General features: G+C 45.0%; 6 protein-coding genes across 7 annotated transcripts; 3 read left to right on the forward strand and 3 right to left on the reverse strand.

Moving 5' to 3' along the window:
- Window positions 1-3,738: 3,738 nt before the first annotated feature.
- On the reverse strand, window positions 3,739-4,612 carry LOC9648139 (cytochrome b5 domain-containing protein 1). Its single transcript, XM_002981685.1, has 3 exons — window positions 4,340-4,612; window positions 4,093-4,257; window positions 3,739-4,032 (listed from the first exon to the last, which is right to left on the reverse strand). The coding sequence occupies exons 1-3, from the start codon at window positions 4,610-4,612 to the stop codon at window positions 3,739-3,741; spliced, it is 732 nt and encodes a 243-aa protein (XP_002981731.1).
- A 151-nt stretch (window positions 4,613-4,763) lies between these two features.
- Window positions 4,764-6,815, forward strand: LOC112350440 (pentatricopeptide repeat-containing protein At4g02750-like). Its single transcript, XM_024686659.1, has one exon. It carries the CDS (start codon window positions 4,764-4,766, stop codon window positions 6,813-6,815), a length of 2,052 nt encoding a protein of 683 aa, XP_024542427.1.
- Window positions 6,816-7,229: 414 nt separating this feature from the next.
- LOC112350434 (uncharacterized protein At5g41620-like) lies at window positions 7,230-9,992 on the forward strand. Its single transcript, XM_024686643.1, has 3 exons — window positions 7,230-8,057; window positions 8,178-8,312; window positions 8,484-9,992. Exons 1-3 carry the CDS (start codon window positions 7,614-7,616, stop codon window positions 9,921-9,923), a joined length of 2,019 nt encoding a protein of 672 aa, XP_024542411.1. The 5' UTR covers window positions 7,230-7,613; the 3' UTR covers window positions 9,924-9,992.
- Window positions 9,993-10,051: 59 nt separating this feature from the next.
- On the forward strand, window positions 10,052-11,203 carry LOC112350435 (zinc finger CCHC domain-containing protein 10-like). Its single transcript, XM_024686646.1, has one exon. It carries the CDS (start codon window positions 10,151-10,153, stop codon window positions 10,976-10,978), a length of 828 nt encoding a protein of 275 aa, XP_024542414.1. The 5' UTR covers window positions 10,052-10,150; the 3' UTR covers window positions 10,979-11,203.
- LOC9648140 (galactokinase) lies at window positions 10,980-13,457 on the reverse strand. Of its 2 annotated transcripts, none has more exons than XM_024686645.1 (13): window positions 13,258-13,457; window positions 13,006-13,193; window positions 12,900-12,946; window positions 12,743-12,837; window positions 12,467-12,549; window positions 12,322-12,390; window positions 12,079-12,264; window positions 11,889-12,023; window positions 11,707-11,841; window positions 11,578-11,648; window positions 11,427-11,504; window positions 11,225-11,366; window positions 10,980-11,152 (listed from the first exon to the last, which is right to left on the reverse strand). In XM_024686645.1, exons 1-13 carry the CDS (start codon window positions 13,430-13,432, stop codon window positions 11,039-11,041), a joined length of 1,518 nt encoding a protein of 505 aa, XP_024542413.1. In that variant the 5' UTR covers window positions 13,433-13,457; the 3' UTR covers window positions 10,980-11,038. The 2 variants fall into 2 exon arrangements, with proteins under 2 accessions (XP_024542413.1, XP_002981732.1); XM_002981686.2 differs by lacking the exon at window positions 12,467-12,549 and adding an exon at window positions 12,595-12,677.
- Window positions 13,458-13,509: 52 nt separating this feature from the next.
- Window positions 13,510-15,973, reverse strand: LOC9648307 (VHS domain-containing protein At3g16270). The gene is made up of 5 exons (XM_002981687.2): window positions 15,585-15,973; window positions 14,745-15,521; window positions 14,528-14,683; window positions 13,692-14,480; window positions 13,510-13,635 (listed from the first exon to the last, which is right to left on the reverse strand). Exons 1-5 carry the CDS (start codon window positions 15,789-15,791, stop codon window positions 13,600-13,602), a joined length of 1,965 nt encoding a protein of 654 aa, XP_002981733.2. The 5' UTR covers window positions 15,792-15,973; the 3' UTR covers window positions 13,510-13,599.
- Between the last annotated feature and the right edge of the window lie 3,646 nt (window positions 15,974-19,619).

Here is a 19,619-nt window from a genome sequence, read left to right on the forward strand (position 1 = left end):
GTAGAATCAAATTGTATGTTCAAAGGCTTGGAAGGCATGATTCCCAATGAGAGTAGCTTTATTGGGCTGTTTCAAGAATGCAACCATTTGGGGATGATAGATGAAACTTGTCACTACTTTGCAAATATGTATGAAATACATCACTACACTTCTAAAGGAGTATAATGCTAGAATAGAAGGTGGAGAGTATATAGTTGCCATTCAAGAATTTTTTTTATTTTTCATTAGGCACAAAAAATGTGGAAATATATATGTTCCTTACAAGCACATGTACTCTATCTTCATCAAACACCTTACACTAGGATTCAAAAGTGGGCATTTATATACACTAGGCAAATCTAGTTACAAAATATTTTGGGAGTTAACTAGATTTGCCAAGACTATTGATGTTAATCCTATCAATAATATAAAAATTTTATTTTATATAATTAATAAAAGACATACTTTTCATTTTAAGACAAACACTGTTGTATTTACAAAAGGAAACAAGAAGAAATAACAAAATTATAAATGACAAAAAAATGCAATGTAGCAAAGCTTAGCCTGCTTTAGTTTTTTATATGTTTTCTAAGCTCTTTTATAACTTATCACATCTTTTGTCTCTTTACCATCTCAAAAAATATTTCATAGTAATTTTTCATAGGCATGATGGTGGCAATAAAATCTAGAGTGTGTAGTAATCTTTAAATTGGCCTATTAGCTGTTATATACACACCTTCTTTGCACTATAGTCAATATATAACTGGAAAGCTAGCGAGATACTTATATATCAAGTTCTCCTATTGGAGGAATGTCAAAGATATTTAAAATATTATTGCATTGCAAAATCTTGTTTAACTTTAATTAGATAAAATCATGAGGGTACTACTTGATAACAATAAGAATGATTGGAAAAATGGGTGTAATTTTGTTTATAAGCCCTTTCTCTCAATATATAGCTTTATAAATTGTTTTTTTAATTATTCTTTTTAATTGCTTATAATCCACCACATTTTTTTTGTAAATTCACACCCTCTTAAACAGAAATTAAGAGTTGTAACTCTTTTGAGAGCCCCACTCTCTTGACACTTTACCCCTTGAGTTGTGCCTAGCCGTTGGTAAATTAAACCTATCAAATGTCAACTTAACATGTGATGTGAAGCCTCTAACCAATCAACAAAGCTAAACTTGAGGCTTCTTTAATACCAAATATAAATTTTTGACTTCCTAAGAAGTCACTTAGACCAATATTACTCAAACCCAAGAATATATGTTCTTTTTGGTTACTTATAATCTATCACGTTTTCTTATATGTTCATACCCTTGTAAATAGAAGCTAAAAGCCACAACTTTCCCGAAAACCCCACTCTCTTGACACTTTACCCCTCTAGTTGGGCCTAGCCGAAGGCAAACTAAACTTCCTAGATGTCAATTTCAATATATGATGTGATTCTTTTAACCAGTCAACAAAGTTGGACCTAAAACCTCTTTGATACCAAATGTAAGCTCTTGAATTTAAATTTCCCGGGAAGTCATCCAACCTAGTATTACTCAAATTTAAAAACACTTAACTATCCCAAGAATTTTAACCAATTGAAAAAAGGGGTATACTTTTATTTATGAGTTCTTCCTTTTTATATTTAAACCTCTATGGATTATTGTAGCGCATCTTATCTCTTTCCCCTTAAGCCAACTGGAAAAGGGGCAATTGCTTATTGGAAAAGGGGCAATTGCTTGATGAGAGAGCCCTTAGTGGCTATTTTATCCCCATTTATCCCCCAAGGTTCTAAGGATCCACGGTGAACGGTGACAGTATATCCAAATCTTATCCCATGATCATATGCGCTACACTCACCCCCCCTTCAGAGATGTTAATGTCCTCATTGACTATTGACTAACAACCCTTTGGCTCAGCCAAGGGGAACCAGCCCCTCCATTTCCGCACTCAATCTACCAATCCTTCCATTGTGTAGATTAGTTATTCCATGTGAGGCAACTAGTCATTCACCCGTACCGCAGTCCCACGGTAGATACTTTCGTTCGTGGATACTCCACACAAGAGGAAGGACGTACGCATGGATGCCCAATACGTATGATTTCAAATTTAGGGGTAGAAATATACTTTGCTTAAGGGTATATTATACTTTTAAATAGCCACTAATCAATGGGAATCAAACTTGTGCCATTTACTCTGATACCAACTGTAGCGCACCTTATCTCTCTCCCCTTAAGCCAACTGGAAAAAGGGCAATTGTTTGATGAGAGAGCCCTTAGTGGCTATTTTATCCCCATTTATCCCCCAAGGTTCCAAGGATCCACGATGATAGTATATCTAAATCTCATCCCATGATCACATGTGCTACAATTATCTTTTAAGTCGTTCTCTTTGGTTGCTTACACAAGTTAAATGTTCTTGAATTTAAGTAATACTAGGCTAAATGACCTCCCAAAAAATTTAAATTCAAAAGCTTATAATGTCCCCTACCATTATTTGCACAAACACTTTAAATGCTACTAGAACTCTACCTTGATAAAATGGCATTACTAGTTTAGGCTTTGAGTGTAATGAAACTCCTATCACAACCTTCCAAGAGTTGAACATTCCCAAAACTAGCATAAATACTATTTTAGTTTGCCCCAACCCCATCTAATAGAAAAACAAAGAAGAAAATTGTCAAGCTTACTAATCCACTTTAGCACAATGTTAGGAAAAGACTTCCAAAATATTTCTTAAGCTGCCTTGTTTTGTACTTTGAACTCTAATTATTAAGTTGCAACATAATATGTGAGAAAGGCAATGTTTAAAACCATTTTAACATAGTGAAAAAGAAAAAATTACCTTTAATATATATATGAACTTCCATAGTCAAAATGTATCCATATATTCATATACATTCATTTGGGAAACAAAATCTACACTATAGGTAAAGCCCATCATCTTGATGAGGAAGGGGCACTCATACTCATTAAAAATTTGGTCTAAAAACAATTTCCTACAGATGAACTTGTTCATATAGGTTAGTATTAGTTCAAGGATGGAATTGATAATATTATTGTAAAATTTAAAATACTATATGTATACTTTTTGAGGCTAATAGCAAGTTGTGCACCTTGTGATAAATCCAGCATGGTCTTTTAAACATGCTTTGGAATTGAAGATGAGTTCTCACAATCTTTAAATCTTACAATATTTTTAAACAATTGATTAAACTCTTTTGTATCTCTTCTTCTAGTGGGTGTGCATGTGGAAACATGTATTATGGCTCTGCCAGCCACTCTGTCCCAAATATAGCACACATGGTTTTGACTTATACTCTATGGTGAATTACTATAAGATAACCCTAATCACTATTAATATATAAATATTTTCATAATTACTTTCTTTATTTATATGTTTAATTTTATTAACGAAAGAAATATTATAATAGAATATATACTGTTTAGAATTTAGTCTCCCAAAGTAACTTTTTCCCTCTTGGATGGTGAAATATTACATAAGAGCTAGAGGTGTTATATTTTTCTTCTTTAGATAATAAAAATGGATCCAAAATAAAAGAAAGATTATATAAATGTTATTGAGGTTTTTAAGTTTTTGTCAAATGGCAAACACACATCTTCTATTTTTATTACATATTTTAATTTTAATACATTTTTATTATTTACATTCATATAAATTATTCTAATTCTTTTTTTTTATAAGGTATAGAAATATTTAAACTATTTTATAATTTTTATATTCTACATATTTGAAGTCATTTGTTATGCTATAGTCAAATCATCATTATAGTAGATAAGAATAACTGGAACATAAAAGTAAGCTGGCAATCCTGAGCCAAGATACTCGTAAATCAGCTTCTCCTTAATTGGAGGAGGGAACTCATCAATGTCAGAAATATCTGGAACACCATTGCATTGCAAAGTCTTGTTTAAATCCAACTGGATAAACTCATGAGCGTCACTCAAGCTCACTGCTCGACAAGAGTAGCTATCTGCATGACTGTTGTAATCTTTGTAGCGATCTAGAATCTGGCCCACAGTTTCTTCGCAAGGAACCTATAAAGTGTTATCTCCTAAGATCTTGGAAAGTGAAAAAGAGTTCTTCCTTTTCCATACCTCTAGAAGGATGTCTTGGTTGATGAGAACGTTCTTCACTCGAATGCACCGAGTTCTTTTGCTTAGTTTGCCAATCATGTACTTGGGATCGTTCCACCACTCAAACTCAAACGATGAATCCCAGTCTGTTCTAGGAGCGCGTGGAGGGACGTGAACAAATCTCCCCTGCCAAGACCAAATTTTGCTCGATCGATAAACTCTTCACGATTTCTTTTAGAACTTCCAATAAACTTTGATGAATTTGTACCTCCGGCGTGTGGAAGAGCTCCTGCTTGGAAACCGGATCAATGTGGCGTTTGACGCTTCCAGTGCTGGGATCAAACCAGTGACTGATATCGCCTCCTCCGGCGTGGATCAAGAGCTTGCCAAGAAACGCTGGATTGCGAGTGACGAGATTGGTGACATCGTAGACCGATCCGAGCAGCGTGATCCAGCAATCGCCAGGAGTGCAGTGCTGCTTGACCTCAGTGGCCGTGTACCAGCCGCTCTTGCGCTTGGGCGTCGTGGGGATCATCGCCATGGCGCTAAAACCCTAGATCCAAAGCGTCAGCCCTAAAAGCGCAAAATTGCGGGAAAAAGTTTAAACTCATCCAACGGCAGCGGAGCAAACTGGAAGAGCCCTAAATCCAACGGCACAGAACAAAATGCCCTAGAGCGGGAAATGCAGATCAATGCGAGCGCGCGGGCGGAGGATCATCCCCTCGATTCGACGCTATCTCTCGACTGAATCTGCGGCGGCGCTGGATCCCGGGCCCGACGATCACGACGACGAGGTCGCGGTATTCACCAAGCTGCTAAAATCGTGCACGGGGCAGAGAGATCTCGTGCGAGGGAGGAGCATCCACGACCAGATCCGGCGCAGCAATCGCAGCAGGAAACGATGCCTCGCGAATTCCATCATGGAGATGTATGGGCGATGCGGCAGCGCGATCGAGGCCAAAGAAGTCTTCGATCAATTGGGGCTGAGGACAAACCGCTGCTCATGGGCGATTCTCATCGCGGCCTACGCCCAGAATCGGCAAATAGAGGAGGCCGAGCTCCTCTACCAGATGTTCCCTCTGAGAGATCGAAGATCATCCACCGCGATGATCTCCGGCTACGCGCGTGCTGGGCAAATCGAAAAGGCGCGCGCGATATTCGATGGATTGACGCAGCGTGATTTTGTGCTGTGGAATGTGATGCTCAAAGGCTATGCCTTTCTCGGCGATCTGGAGGAATCCACGCTGTTCTTCAGCAGAATGGTTTCCAGGGATTGCGCGTCGTGGACGACGATGCTCACGGTCTACGCTAAGCGCGGGCATTTTGATTCCGCGAAGATGCTCTTTGATGCCATGCCCCAGCGTGACGAGATCGCGTGGAACGCGATGATAATGGGATTTGCAGCAAATGGCAGCTTAGACGAGGCTAAGTGCCTGTTTAACTTAATGCCCCTGCTGGAGACGCTGACGTGGACGTCCTTGCTCGCGCCATTTGCCCAAGTCGGGCATCTTGACGAAGCACGTCGGGTGTTTGATTCCATGCCTGAGCGAGATTCCGCTTCTTGGAAGGCAATGCTCGTGGCATGTTCTCTGGGTGGGAATATCCAAGAGTGTAAGCATTTCCTTGACAAGTTTCCAATGTTGGATACAAGTGCTTGTAGCATGATGATTTCAACAGGGAATGTGGAAGATGGTGAGAGCATCTTTTTCTCCATGGAGGAGAAGGATTCCATTGCCTGGAGCGCCATGCTGTGCGGATATGCCCGGGGTGGAGATATTCCCAAAGCCAAGGCTTTGTTTGACAGGATGCCCACCAGGGATGTGTTCTCCTGGACGGGAATCCTCGCAGCATATTCTCAGGGCGGTGATGTGGACGCTGCTGTGGTGGCGTTTGATAGGATGCCCATGACGGACGTAGTGGCATGGAACGCTCTGATCGTTGGATTTGGCGGGAGTGGGAAGATCCTGGAATCAAGGGACCTATTCGAAAAGATTCCCGCCAGGAACCTGCTGACGTGGAACTCACTCCTGCAGGCATATTCTTCGGCTAGTGCGAAATGCCGCAGGGTGTACGACAAGATGCCGCAGCACGACGCCACGTCGCGCGTGCTGGCCGCCACGTCATACTCAGGAACCAGCGTGGAGATCCTCCACCGGAAGCTCGAGATGCTGGAGAATCTGCCCGAGGGACATGTGGCGGCATTGAACACGAAGGTCGCGGCATATGCCAAGGCCGGGCAGCTGCGTGACGCCTGGGAAACGTTCGATTCCATCTGCCCGTGCGGCGTGGTGTCGTACAACGCGATGCTCGCGGCATATACTCTTAACGGCCACCTTTCAGCTGGCCTGAACCTCTTCCACGCCATGAATCTCCAGGGCGTGAGCCCTAACGACGTGACATTTATGGCCATTCTCATTGGATGCCGCCACAAGGGATTGCTGGAAGAGGGCCGGGACTACTTCGTTTCGATGCTTGGAGATTTTAACCTAAATCCTGGGATCGAGCACTACTATGCGATGGTTGATATGCTGGCTCGGGCAAAACAGCTCTGGAGAGCCGAGAGCTTGATAAATTCCATGCCATATTTGCCCGATACGTTTGCCTGGACGAATTTGCTGGGAGCTTGTACCACACTAGGGGATTTGGAGCGAGCAAACAGGACTACTGCAAATGCCGTGAAGTTGGATCCTGGAGTGTCTACTCCTTATGTTCTTCTTTCCAATGTTTATGCCCAAGATAGTTAGTTTTACTCGCAGCAAATTTTGAATAAAAATAAAAATAATATAAGTATTTAAATATTCATTCTTAAGTTTAAGTTAAAACTATTTGAAGTTATTTTAATTTAAATTTGTCATTAGTGGACACTAGAAGTTTCAAGCACAATAGAATGTGGTTGGGCATTTGCACGATGAGAAAATGTTGTGGGGTCAACCATAAGAATATTTTTTTGTGGTAAGTGTGTTGCGTGGCGTCATCTTGTGGTGCTTGATCTAACCTATAATTATTCCTCCTCTTTTTTTATGTGATGTTGTTGCTGCTGGGAATTTTTGTGATGGTTGTGAACTTGTCACTTTTACATGGACACCCAAAGGCCAATTTTAAAGGCCCTAAACAATGTAAAGGTTGTCTAAAGGTCCCGATGCGTCTGCGTGGCGGGGTTTGCGCCGTCGGATCGCAGCGGTGCCGTACGGGTACGCACTTTTGTTAAAGCCTTTGTTCCTGCCGCGAGGCGCAAATCTCCACTGCGCCCTCGATCGATCGCTATTGGGGTTTTGGATCGATGCGTCCTCGGCTGTGAAATTTCGGCGCCGGATCGTCGTGCTGTCCCGCGCGATGTGCACGACAGGGGTTTTGGATCTACATTTTCTTGGAGGAGCAAGATTTTGATCCCTTGCGCGCCGGAGGTAAGCGCCGAGACGATCTCCCGGAGCTAGAGATCGGGAGATTGTCCCTTCTTCCTATTCTTCCTTTCCCCTTGCTCTTCCTGGCGGGGGAGCAGTGTGATTCTCTTCTCGACTATCGCTCCATCTGGAGCTGGAGCCATGAGAAGGAACAAGGCCGGGGCATCCATCACGTTGCATCCGCAGCACCACAAGGATTCTAGGGACAGGGAAATCGCCGCGATTTGGAGGCCGACGAGCCTACGCATGAAGCGAGGCGTGAGCGGCGCCCACAGGGGCCCGACCACTCCGGTTCCCAGCTGGAAGCTCTACGAGAATCCTTTCTACAGCAATGTGATCCAAGCCGGGGCCAGTGTCTCCGCCAGGAAGCTCGCGGCCAGCTTGTGGGAGCTCCAGGAGATCCCATTGCCCAGATCGCCGGCGGCATCGCCAGACTCCGCCGCCACAAGCAGCCCACCAGCGGCGCCGCCCAGAAGCTCTGCGGAATCTCCAAAGTCGAGTCTCTCGCTGCCACCACCTCCGGCAAAGAGGAAATCCTCTCCAGCGATTTCGTCCACGGCTAGCGCTCTGGAGGAAGCTGCCAAGGTAGAGATCGAATTTTTCCCAGCTTGATGACTCTCCGTTTTCACTCGTAGGTGTGTTTGATCCTGTTTTTTGTGCTGATTTTTCTGGATCAGGTTTGGTGACACATTGCTCGTTGCGCAGTCTACAGATGGAAATGGAAAAATTGCGCACACGAACAGGCAGCTGGCCGCAATGCAGTCTCACATCAACAGATGCTTGGACAAGCAAGCGACTGCGGTTAAGAGTTCCATCGCCAAAAGCAACAGCAACAATGCGGTATGTTCCATGGCTCTTTTTTTCCCTTTTTCCCTGCAGTACTGTTCTTTCCTGCTTGCCACCTTTGGTTTTATCGATGGCTCTTTTTCTTTTTCGTCAGGGGCGGTTTTGTTGTTTGACTTGGATGTGTTCTAGCTAGGCAGTGTATTAACTTCGTGAGCGTTTTTTTAGAGCGACTCGGCGTCACAAGCATCTCCAGAGACGAAAATTGTTGCCAGCCCCGACGGTTTTTCAGCATCCCCCGAGCTTCTTGAGCGGTTACACGCCTTGGAAGATCAGCACAGCGGTGCGGCTCTGGCCAGTGTGTTAAGGACGGAACTTGATGTCGCACGTAGCAAAGTCAAGGAGCTAGAGGGAGCGAACAAATTGGCTCGCAAGGAGATCGAGGCTTTGCTCAAGAAGATAGCGGACGACAAAGCGGGCTCTTTTGGGAAGGAGCAGGACAGGGTGAAGCAGGCTTTGCTGTCTGTCAGGGACGAGGCCGATGAAGAGCGCAAGTCGAAACGCAGGATGGAGCTGGCTAACAAGAAGCTGTCGAGAGAGCTCGGCGAAGCAAAGATGGCGCTCTCGAAGGTACTCCAGGAGCTCGAGAAGGAACGCAAAGCAAGGGAGCTTATGGAGGATGTGTGCGACGAGCTGGCTCGAGAGATAGGCGAAGACAAGGCAGAAGTTGAAGAGCTCAAGCGCGAGTCGCTGAGAATAAGGCAGGAAGTGGAAGAAGAGCGCCGAATGCTACACATGGCCGAGGCGTGGCGCGAGGAGCGCGTCCATATGAAGCTGGCCGAGGCGAGAGACGAGATCCAGGAGAAGCTGGACTTGGTGGAGAAGATCAAAGGCAAGCTGGAGGAGTTTCTGAGAGTGAGGAGGAGAGTCCTGGACGACGGCGACTACGCAAGCCAGCAAGCGGATATCAGGGACGGGGAGATGCTGCGCGCTTCGGTCGACAGCTTGCTCTCGCAGGAGCGCGAGAGCCTCAAGCAGCAGTCCGAGACGAGGAGGAGCGAGGAGGTGGAGTCACTGGACGACGATCTCCACTCGATAGACCTCACCAAAGACGCAGCCTCGGCCAAGGAGCGAAGGCTGGCCGAGTGGCACAGGCTCAAGACTGACAGGAGAATCTACTGCTCCCCGGAGAGCCGCGGTGAGATTGGCGACGATGGTGGCAGCGGCAGTAGCAGAAGCACCAGCGGCAGCGGCAGCAGCAGCATCAGCACCGACGGCGAGAGTGGAAGAAGCAGCTTTTCCCGAGCAAAGAAAGGACCGCCGGCAAAGGTGATAGCCATCGCTCCTCCCGCAAACGGCGGGTCTGGGAGCCTGGGGAGCCTCACCACCAAGTCGATCGGGAGCAACTTGGGCAGCAGCTTCGATAACAACACCGGCACCACCGCGAGCTCGGAGTTCGATCTCCCGCTCCGGACGCTTGGGCGATCGATTGATAAGCCCGCCAGCAACAGGATGAGTAACAGCAACAACAGCAACTCGTCGCCGGCGTCGGTGGTGGCCAACGGCAAGAGCCGCAAGCTCAAGAGCCTGGTGGAGTGGACGACCAAGGGTGGCGGTGGTCAGCCGGCAAATGGTGGTGGTGGCGTCAAGCACTTCTCCAAAGCTTGATATTATTCTTCTTACAGGAATATACAGTGTGCGAGAAAGTACGGAAAGAAAGTGTAAGAATTTTTGTATCGCCAAGCCCTAAAAGTATATACGATTTTATCAGAATATTCTGTGTTAACGGTATTAAAACTCTAAACCCTAAAATATCGTACACATTTTTCAAATGTGTACGGTATTAAAGTGGTGTTTTTAGGGTTCTTAGGTTAGGGCAAAGGGGAGGATCGAGGATGAGCAGGGTGCAGGTAGAGCGGGCCGCGGCGGCGGCGGCGCGCAACGTGAACGCCTACGGGCAGAAGGAGGAGGGGCCGAGCCGATGGCAGGAGCGCAAGGAGGCCAAGCGCCAGATGTATCTCATGAGCACGGAGCGGCCGGTGACGGTAGACGTTCTGCGCAACAAGGAGAGCGGCGGCGGCGGCAGCAAGCAGCTGACGGGCCACTGCCAGAAGTGCTTCCAGCGCCACTGGACGTACGAGTGTAAGAACGAGCGCATCTACATGAGCCGTCCCTCGCGCTCCCAGCAGCTCAAAAACCCCAAGCTCAAGCCCAAGCTCATGGACGCCAGCGAGGTGGTGGAGTTTTTGGGCGAGAAGGAGCGGAAGGAGCAGGACAAGGTGGCCAAGCGCGAGCGGCGGCGGGAGAAGGAGCGGGAGATGGAGCGGCGGCGGCGGCGCAAGAAGAAGAAGATGGCACGTCGCAGCAAGCGCTACGAGTCGTCGGAGTCGGGGGAGAGCGATAGCGATGGCGGCTCTTCCTCTTCCTCGCCCTCTTCGTCTTCCTCCTCGTCTGAGGATGAGAGGAAGCGTCGCCGAGCAAGGAGGAAGAGGAGATCGCCGCCTCCATCTCCATCGTCGAGCTCTGGCGATGGCTCTTCCTCGCCTTCCTCGTCTTCGTCGTCCGAGGATGAGAAGCCGAGGAGTAGGAAGCGGCGGAGGAATGCCACCACGTCCGAGTCCGAGAGCTCGGATGAGGACTCGCGTGGCCGGAAGCGCAGCCGCAGCCGCAGCCCGGAGGATGATCGCGCGGCCGAGAAGAAGGCCGAGAAGAAGCGGAAGTGACTTGACAACGAGAAGGAAAGCTGCTCCTTGATTTTCTTTGTTGCCTGGTTTGCATGGGGACTAGATGGTGGTGATCACGGCGGCTCCACTGGATGGCTTGGACGCGAAGACGTAGAGCCCCAGGGATTCGGGCTTGACGATGCCTTTCTGGATTCGGGAGTTGTAGAAGCCTTCCTGTAATTGCATGAAAAAATGAAATAAATTGTGTGAGCTCTTAACTTTAAAGTGTGATCTCTATCCACTTGCCTTGAGCGAAAGAATGAAAGCTGGAACCGATGCTTCGTGTACCAGGGCCACCACGCAGCCACCCCATCCGGCTCCAGTCAGCCTGGCTCCCAGCGCTCCAGCCGATCGACACACTTGAACGAGTTCCTCAAGCTCTGGGCAACTGGAATTCACAGAGAAGAGTTAAAAATTCTTCTTTTTGGGACATGTGATGAATGTAAACCTGCACTCGTAGAGTTTGCTGCAGCTAGTGTGGCTGTCGTTCATGAGCTTTCCAAGCCGTTTCAATGCTTCTTCTTCACTGCCAAAAAAAAAAACAAAAAAAAAGAAGAAGATAAGCTACACTCACATAGATAACTCAACAAGGACAGTACCCTGCGCCAGATGAAACAGTGTCACGGAAAGCGTACACGCGTTTTGCTTCCGAGTATACGTGCGTTGCTCTCTACACACAACCCCAGAAAGGCGTCCGTGATTGGATAAGAAAGAATAATTTTGAGTACCTGGTGAAGCTTGAACTGTTTAGCAACCGAAAGTACAGCTTGGAAGCTCGAACCCTTCGGGAAAATTGAAGTTAGGGGGTGTTTTAATAGCTCCTCTAGCTCCTCTGTCGTGTATGGATGCTCATGCAACAAGTCCTGATTTATACGAACGTAAGGTACAAAAATCTAAAACGCTTTTTTACCTCAATCGCAAGCAACAAGTCGGACGAGTCGCGAGAAGTTGCATACGCCTCGCACAAGCCTTCTACATCAGACAGTGTGGACACGGATTTAATCGCCTCGTCTGCTGCCATCCCTAGCTTCACAGCGAGTACAATCTGCAAAAAGGCGTTGGACAATAAAAAAACCGTGAGAGGAAAACTTTTAACTTACCGCAGCCAAACGGCACTCAACAACTCGATTGTTGTAATTAGTTGCCGCGGTTACAGCCTTGTTAGATTCTGTAAGCGAGTTCGCAACTACGAAGGTACCACCAGCTGGTAGTACAACGCTTGTGGCTTTGATAGGATTAAAATCGATCAGCATTGCAACGCCTTGTTGTGCCATGATCGAAATGGCCTGCAGAGAAAAAAAACCTTCGTGAAAAAATCTGTACAAACGCGCTACTAAATCTACCTGGTCCATGCCACCAGATTGCGTACCAACATGCCGCTCGCAGGTACAAGCAAATTCTGAGACTTCCTTCTGAAAAACCAAGGACAAACAGTTAGCGTACAGCAGTAACACTTTTCCGGACTAGCAATCTCAGGCATTTTCAAACCTTGAAAGCACATAATTCGAATAAGGCCAGGAATGCAAGCACTGATGCACACACCAACGCAGACGAGCTGGAAAGGCCTGATCCTGAGCGCAAGCAAGCAAACACGGTAAAAGAAAGATTGTGGCAACCTTGGTAAACGAAAGATCAAGTGCTGCCATGATAGAAAGTGCAGAGGAGCAAACTAATGCTGCCGAGCTCGATAATCCGGATCCTGTAATAGATGGACTTTGTATCTCTGTGCTACATACTTGAACTGAAAATGGGAGAATTCTTTACCCATGGGAACAGTTCCATCGACCAAGATATTAAGGCCCGTGTCTGGTTTACGATGTATCTTTTTTGATTCCAAGTGCTCGAAAACACCTTTGTACCTGTAAGGTAAAGGAAAATTGAAGAAAAGCTAGAAAGGCTCTTAAAACAAAAAGTTACATACCCACAAAGAACGTAATTCCCCCATGTATGATTCAATCGATCCACTTCCTGGGACAGTGACAATGAAACCAAGAACCTTTCTATACCAAAAAAGAAGTCCAACAAACCTGAGATGGATCAACCGAAAAGGAGCACGGCTTAAATTTCTCGTTATCGATACTCGCAACGCGCAGAGCCGGCGAGCCATCGCTTTCCGAGGATCTCCCAATCGCGACAATTGTGTCCTGGCGAATTGCCATTGGCAGCACCGAGTAGCCTTCGTAATCGATGTGCTCGCCGATAAGATTCACTCGACCTGCATTCCCGGGAGCCGCCAATCGCCAATCCAATCCACAAATCGAGCGAAATATCAAGAAAACCTGGCGCTCGCGCGTAGAAATCCGGATCGCTGCCATAGATCTCTGCAAACCTCGCCCGGAGCCGCGCGTAGCGAAATCTCGCCTCGTCCAGCAGCGATCCATGCCCGTAGACGCTCTCCAAGCTCACTCTCACGGGCACGCGCTCGTCCTCCGCGATGACGCATTGCTGCTCCATAGCTTACTAGCGAACAAGCAAGCCCTTTTTTTGTCACGGGGGTTTCAAATTATATGGCGGAAAATACCAAGAGAATATTCCGTCATCCCATTAGATTATCTCTAATCCTTCATTGAACTCGATCAAAATTAATACAGCACCCCCATTATTATAAACCAATCTTATCTTCATTTCTTCGTCGTGCGAGCAGCGCTCATATGATCCTGGAAAGAAAGAAAATCAATCACGAAGAAAAAAGAGAGATTTTCTTTTTTCTTACCGAGATGAAGTCGAAAGCTTTGGTTGTCTCCTCCATTCTGGGAAGACTTGCGGAAGCTGACGAATATGGATGGCTCGAAAAATCGAACGCGTCGCTCGCAAAGCTCGCTCCCTGAGAGCCAAATCCCATCCCAAATCCGCCCGAGAAATCCTGTTGCTGCTGGAAGCTATGCTGCTGCGCTGGTGGTGCTTGTCCGAAACCATAGAGTGGTGGTGCTGTTCCTGGATAATGAGCTTGAGCTTGAGGAGCAAAGCGTCTCGCAGCGTCGAACTTTGCCATGATGAACTCGGCACCCCCGGGAATGCTCGGTGAGACGAAACTTGGTGGAGCTCTACTCAATCCCTGCTGCTGCTGCTGCTGCTGTGGCTGCGGCTCTAATCCCATAAGCCCGGAGAAATCCTGACCAAATCCTGGATCTAAGTTGGATTGTTGCTGAAAAGATGGAGTGCCTGTGTCCAGAGATCCCAGTAGATCACTTATGTTCGTGGCTGATGCTGGCTTTTTTGACGGCTCTTCGGCAATGCTGAGGCCCTCGAAGAGGCTGCTTGTTCCGTTAGTTTCGGTGTTCTCGTGTAAGCCGTCGCCTAGCAAGTCGCCCTGGACTGGTGAGGCTTCTGTTAACGAGCTCAGGATATCCACTTCGTCTTTCTGATGAGTGCTGGAATCATCGTCGTTTGTGTCGATCAAATCTGGCATTTCAACTCGCTCCGTGCGTTTTGGTTGGCGACTTCTTGCGTCGTTTGATACCTGAGAGCCCTCCTCGGTTTCAGTTTGAAGCAAGCCAAGAACCTGGAGATACATCGTTAGTCTCGCAAAAGAAGTTAACAAAAGCATACCTTGTTTGCTTTTTCGCGTAGAGAGCTTTGTGGCGAATCCATACAGTCGATGACGCTGGCATGGTTTGCCTCAAAACGTTGTGAGACATCTCCAAATGGTTTCACTGCTCTCTGACGTAGCACAGCCTCAAGAAAACACAAAGTTTTCAAGCGAACCTATCTTGAAACAATTGAATCAGAACAAGAAGGAAAAGTTTACACCAACTTCACCACTTACCTGCCAGGAGTGAACTTGTAGCTTTTGCTCAAAGGCTTGATGCAGCCTCTGAGGATTCAGCACCTGCGCTGCCAAAAGAAAGGACTGTATCGCTTCGCGGCTTGGTTGAAGGCGCACACCACCGACACCCGTCACAGTGTCCAGGAGTTTCTCTTCTTGTGTTAAACCGTTGGCGTCTTCAGTCTTCTCGTCCGCTGCCGACTTTGGAGAATCCGGCTGCTCGTATGACATCTCCTCAGAAGCTCCTCCTCTGTAAGTCTCCCTGTAAGTATCCCGACTCTCGCTATAAGAATAAGAATCCCGATGGTTATCCCGGTACTTAAAGTTGTCTCGCTCCGATACCGATCTACGTAAGTTTGGAGCCTCGTAGCTTCCGGAAGAGCTCTTGCTCTTCGTGCCGTTGCTGCTGCCAAAGTGACCATAGTGGCTGCTTATCATCGTCAAACCTTGCTTGATAGACGCGGTGCCTATGTCGACCACCTCGCTTAAAAGCGTTTTCTTCTCCTGCGAAGCTCTAGAATCGAAGTTCGTGTTCCCAAAACCCTCAATCCTTCTGCCGGTTTCCTCCAAAGCCGGTGGTTTCTCGTCGGACGCAAACATGGCAGTGATGGCCTCGCGAGCAGTCTCACGAACCGCCTTGTTGAGACTGTCACCTCGGAGCGAATCGGGCTGACCTTGATAATGGAACAGCTGCCGTATCGCTGCAGACTGCCTCTGGATTTCTCTCTTAAACTCGATTCCAGATTTTCCAACTTCGAATTTGATGAATCTCAGTGTCTGCAAGAAACGAATAGACAATGAGAAGAACTGGAGAGAACAAAGAAAACAACCAAAGCATACCTTTTGCTTCACTAGCGGGCTTTTGTGCTCCAATCTCTTGAAGACATACTCCACCATTTCGTGGACAACGTCGTGAGGCGCCGAGCGAAGAACTGAGCTGATCTCGTCCAATTTATACACTGGAGCGACCTTATCATCGTCGGTGGTCACTCCATCGATTAACCTAGTCCGCCTGTATGCTTCGACTGCCCGCCGACTGGATTCCATAGCTCGGATCGAAAACTTCCTGCGCTGCTAGTTCCCCGGATCCGGAGGATCTCCAATCCAATTCGAGACCGGGTAGCTCTCACGAATCCCTACCTGGCGCGGCGATCGCGACAATGTGAATTGGAAGACGCACCTCGGGCGCCATTCCTTCGCCAAGAACCCATCCCTAAACTCATCGGAGCCGCCATAGCCAAATATTTCACGTGGGATACAAAAGAGGGAACCATGTCATAGTCCAGACCAAACACGTGTCTGCCACGTTAGCACGCATCATCTATATATATAAAAACGAAGGGCCCGTACCCCCACAGCTGTCCGACCGTGGTTCTTGCCATGGTTTGCAGGAATATCAGCTCAATATTGTGGTGGCAGCATGCTAGGAAGGGAAGAAGGTGTGGTGACAATTGTTATACCATGCATTCCATGGCTGCTCTATCTATGTTGTGTAAGCAGCACCACAGGCAGGGCTGGTGAAGGAGTGCATGAGCAATGAAGAGCTGTGCTATGTTTGAATTCTAGAGCTGACCGTAATGGGTGTGGGTGATGCAAGGTATGGATTATGGTGCACTCATCACATTGACCTTTGCAATAATAGTGGCTACAAGTGAGTGATCCCATTCTTAGGACTCAAACATAAGTATATCAAAATTTTAAGTCTCTATTAATCAAGAATAGTTAAATATTTTTAATGTTATTTGTTACCTAACTGAGCATAATTAATACATTTTCATTGATGGCCTTGATGGTACTAGCAAAACAACTCTTCTTAACATTGTTATAAATGTGTTACAACTAAACAAAATAAATGTTATTAGTAGGAATTGCAAATACTTTACTCTATAATGGGTAAACTTCACACACTAATTTTCATAAGTATAACACATAAAGTTTTTGATGCAACAGCAGTAGTATAATTATATACTACATCTGAATTTAGAGTTAACCTCCAAGGGTGTTATATTACAAAACAAGGGTCCAATATGCACTCAATATTCTTCATGACCACTAGCTTTTACATACAAAATGGTATTAGATGGAGTTTAACACAATTTCAGTATACTAATGGCCTAACGCAAAGAGGAGGGTACCCCACCAACTAGAGTAGTATAAAGCTTGGGTTTAAACTCAAGTCGAATAAAGAACAAAAAGTGACAAAGCTTAACGGGAGCAAAACTAATATCTTAAGTGGTCAACCATGCTTTTAACTATTATCCCTACTATATATTTGACCACATGGTAGATAACATCTTTTATAAAACTATATTACCATAGTTAGCATCACCAATTTGACTTATAACAACTTTATGCTTCACACTATAAGGATTCTCATAATCTACTGAATGAGATAGCATTGACTTAAGATGTCTCACCAAGTTGAAGATCCTATGAGAATTGTGATTTTGCCTCATTTGGAGGACATCATAGGCTAAGCCCTCATGATAGATGCACTTATAACTTCACTTCACCAACCATTACCCAAAGGGTAATAACAACTCATAGGCCAAATATGCAAGAGATCCAAACCTCAGGGGATTGAGTGACACTAGGCACACTAGAGGTGGAGACAACAAAAGACATCGGTTGCCAAATAGTAGAGACAAAATCCCTTAATCTCATGCTTTTTGGGGGTGTATGTAAATAAAATATAAAATATATCATCTTCAAAAATTTGTCTATGATAACCTCCACTAGCAATAGGTAATAGCATTAATAAATCAGGTGATGCTATTATCTCAAACTTCGTAGTTTGGTAGGTAGTGCACTCCCTTATCCACTGCTTGACCTCACATTGGATCCCCTTCTAGTAGAAAAAGTGGATATCCCACCACTAAAATGTTACAACATAAAGTTCCAAATGCAATATAGCATAACTGTAGTGCACTTGAATTTGAAGCTAAACTCTAAGTCTATTGCACTACAAAATAAAGGTTTAGTAATCAATATTCCCTACAAGCACCAACTTCCCGTATCTAGCTCTTTTGCAAAATGGTATCAAATGGAATTTAGCACAATTTCAATAAACCAGTGGCATAATGCAAGGAGAAGGGTATCCCACCGACTAGAGCAACATGAAGTTTAGGCTTCAATTTAACCCAGATGTAAAACAAGGAACATAGTTTAACAAGAGGTAAATTAATATCTCAAATGGTTAATCATGATTCTAACCACTATCCCAAAAGTTAGTTTCTAGGACAAGCTTGAAAGCTAAATATGGAATGGCACTAGATTGATAATTGTGACATGAGAATAACACTATAAGATTCAAGACACTCTTTATATTCCATAGTTATGCCTCTTAAGTAGATTTGGATACTTACCATAAATAGCATATGGAATTGGATGTCCCACCACCAAAACATTACAGTATAAAGTTCCCAATGCAACAACAACAACACAACTATAACACACCTAAATTTGGAATTAAGCTCCAAAGCTATTACAGTATAAAACAAGGGTCTAGTATACACTTAATATCCTTTATGAGCACTAGCTCTTCATATCCATCTCCTACATGTAAAATGGTGTCAAATAGAATTTAACACAATTTTAACATACTAATGGCCTAACGCAAGGAGGGTATTGTACCGACTAAAACAACATAAAGTTTAGGCTTAGACATAAGCCAAATGTAGAACAAGGAGTGATAAAGCTCAACATGAGATAAATTATTGTCTCAGGTGATCAACCATGCTTTCAACTATTATCCCTACTATACATTTGAAACCACAACATTTGTTACTAAAATCTTTAACTAAGTTAAAGAACATTGTTTTCTTTTACCTTTTTTTACTTTCACTATTCTTGGGTTTAGCGATAGAAAATGGGCAATGTTGGGGAGAGAAAACAAACTGTGGAGAAGGATTGGGGTAAGGATATTATCCTCTGCAAAGTATATGATAATGCTCAACATCACTAGATTTGTAAACATTGCAACAAAGAGTATGGAGGGTCTTTGAAGCATCACCAAACACATTTGGGGTGAATCCCAAGTCACCAAATTGCTTTATATGAGATTATGCCACCTGAAGTTGAGCATGAGAACTAAGAAGTCTTTTGGAAGACTTATCCAAAAAATAACTCAAGAACTCAATAACATGGAGCAACTGATACCCAAATGCTAGAAAGGGAACCATCTACTACAAGATCAAATGCCCAAATGTCATATAGGGACATGGGGAGTGGAGGTAATAGAGCATCTATAAGGCAGTCCTCTCAGAGAAGCTCTATATACTCAATTGGAAATGCAACTCTTGATGGTTGTTTGCCTATAAACATATAGATTGTCTCAAATGCCAAGTTGGCACATCTAGGATGCAAAACTCAAACAACTCTTAAATAGTCCTTTGAAAACCAATATCACTGAAATGCAAATGTGGTTGTGAGGAGGCTTATATAAGCTTATGCTCCTCCTTTTAACATCATTAGTTCACTTTTTTGGGAAGACATGATGAATGTTTTACTTGTTGCTGGAAAAGGATATAAATCCACCATGATCAAATATAAAGGACTACATATTCAACATTTGAATAAAGAATGTGAAAGTTTGAGAAAGAGGATGCAGCCAATCAAAGAAGGATGGAAACATTATGGTTGTAATATCATCTTGGATAGATGGCAATGTAGCAGGAAGAGGCTGATTATCAACTTCTTGGTTGTGAGTTGTCAAGGTTGCATATTCCTAAAATCTGTGGATGCATAAGATGCAATCAAGACTGATTTATATCTCTATAAGCAGTTACAGCCAATGATTCTGAAAGTTGAACTTGAAAATGTTGTTCAACTAGTCACAAATAATGCAGCCAATTGTGTGAGCATCGGCCAACTTAT

Source organism: Selaginella moellendorffii, unplaced genomic scaffold, assembly GCF_000143415.4.
Source record: "Selaginella moellendorffii unplaced genomic scaffold, v1.0 SELMOscaffold_50, whole genome shotgun sequence".
NCBI lineage: Eukaryota > Viridiplantae > Streptophyta > Lycopodiopsida > Selaginellales > Selaginellaceae > Selaginella > Selaginella moellendorffii.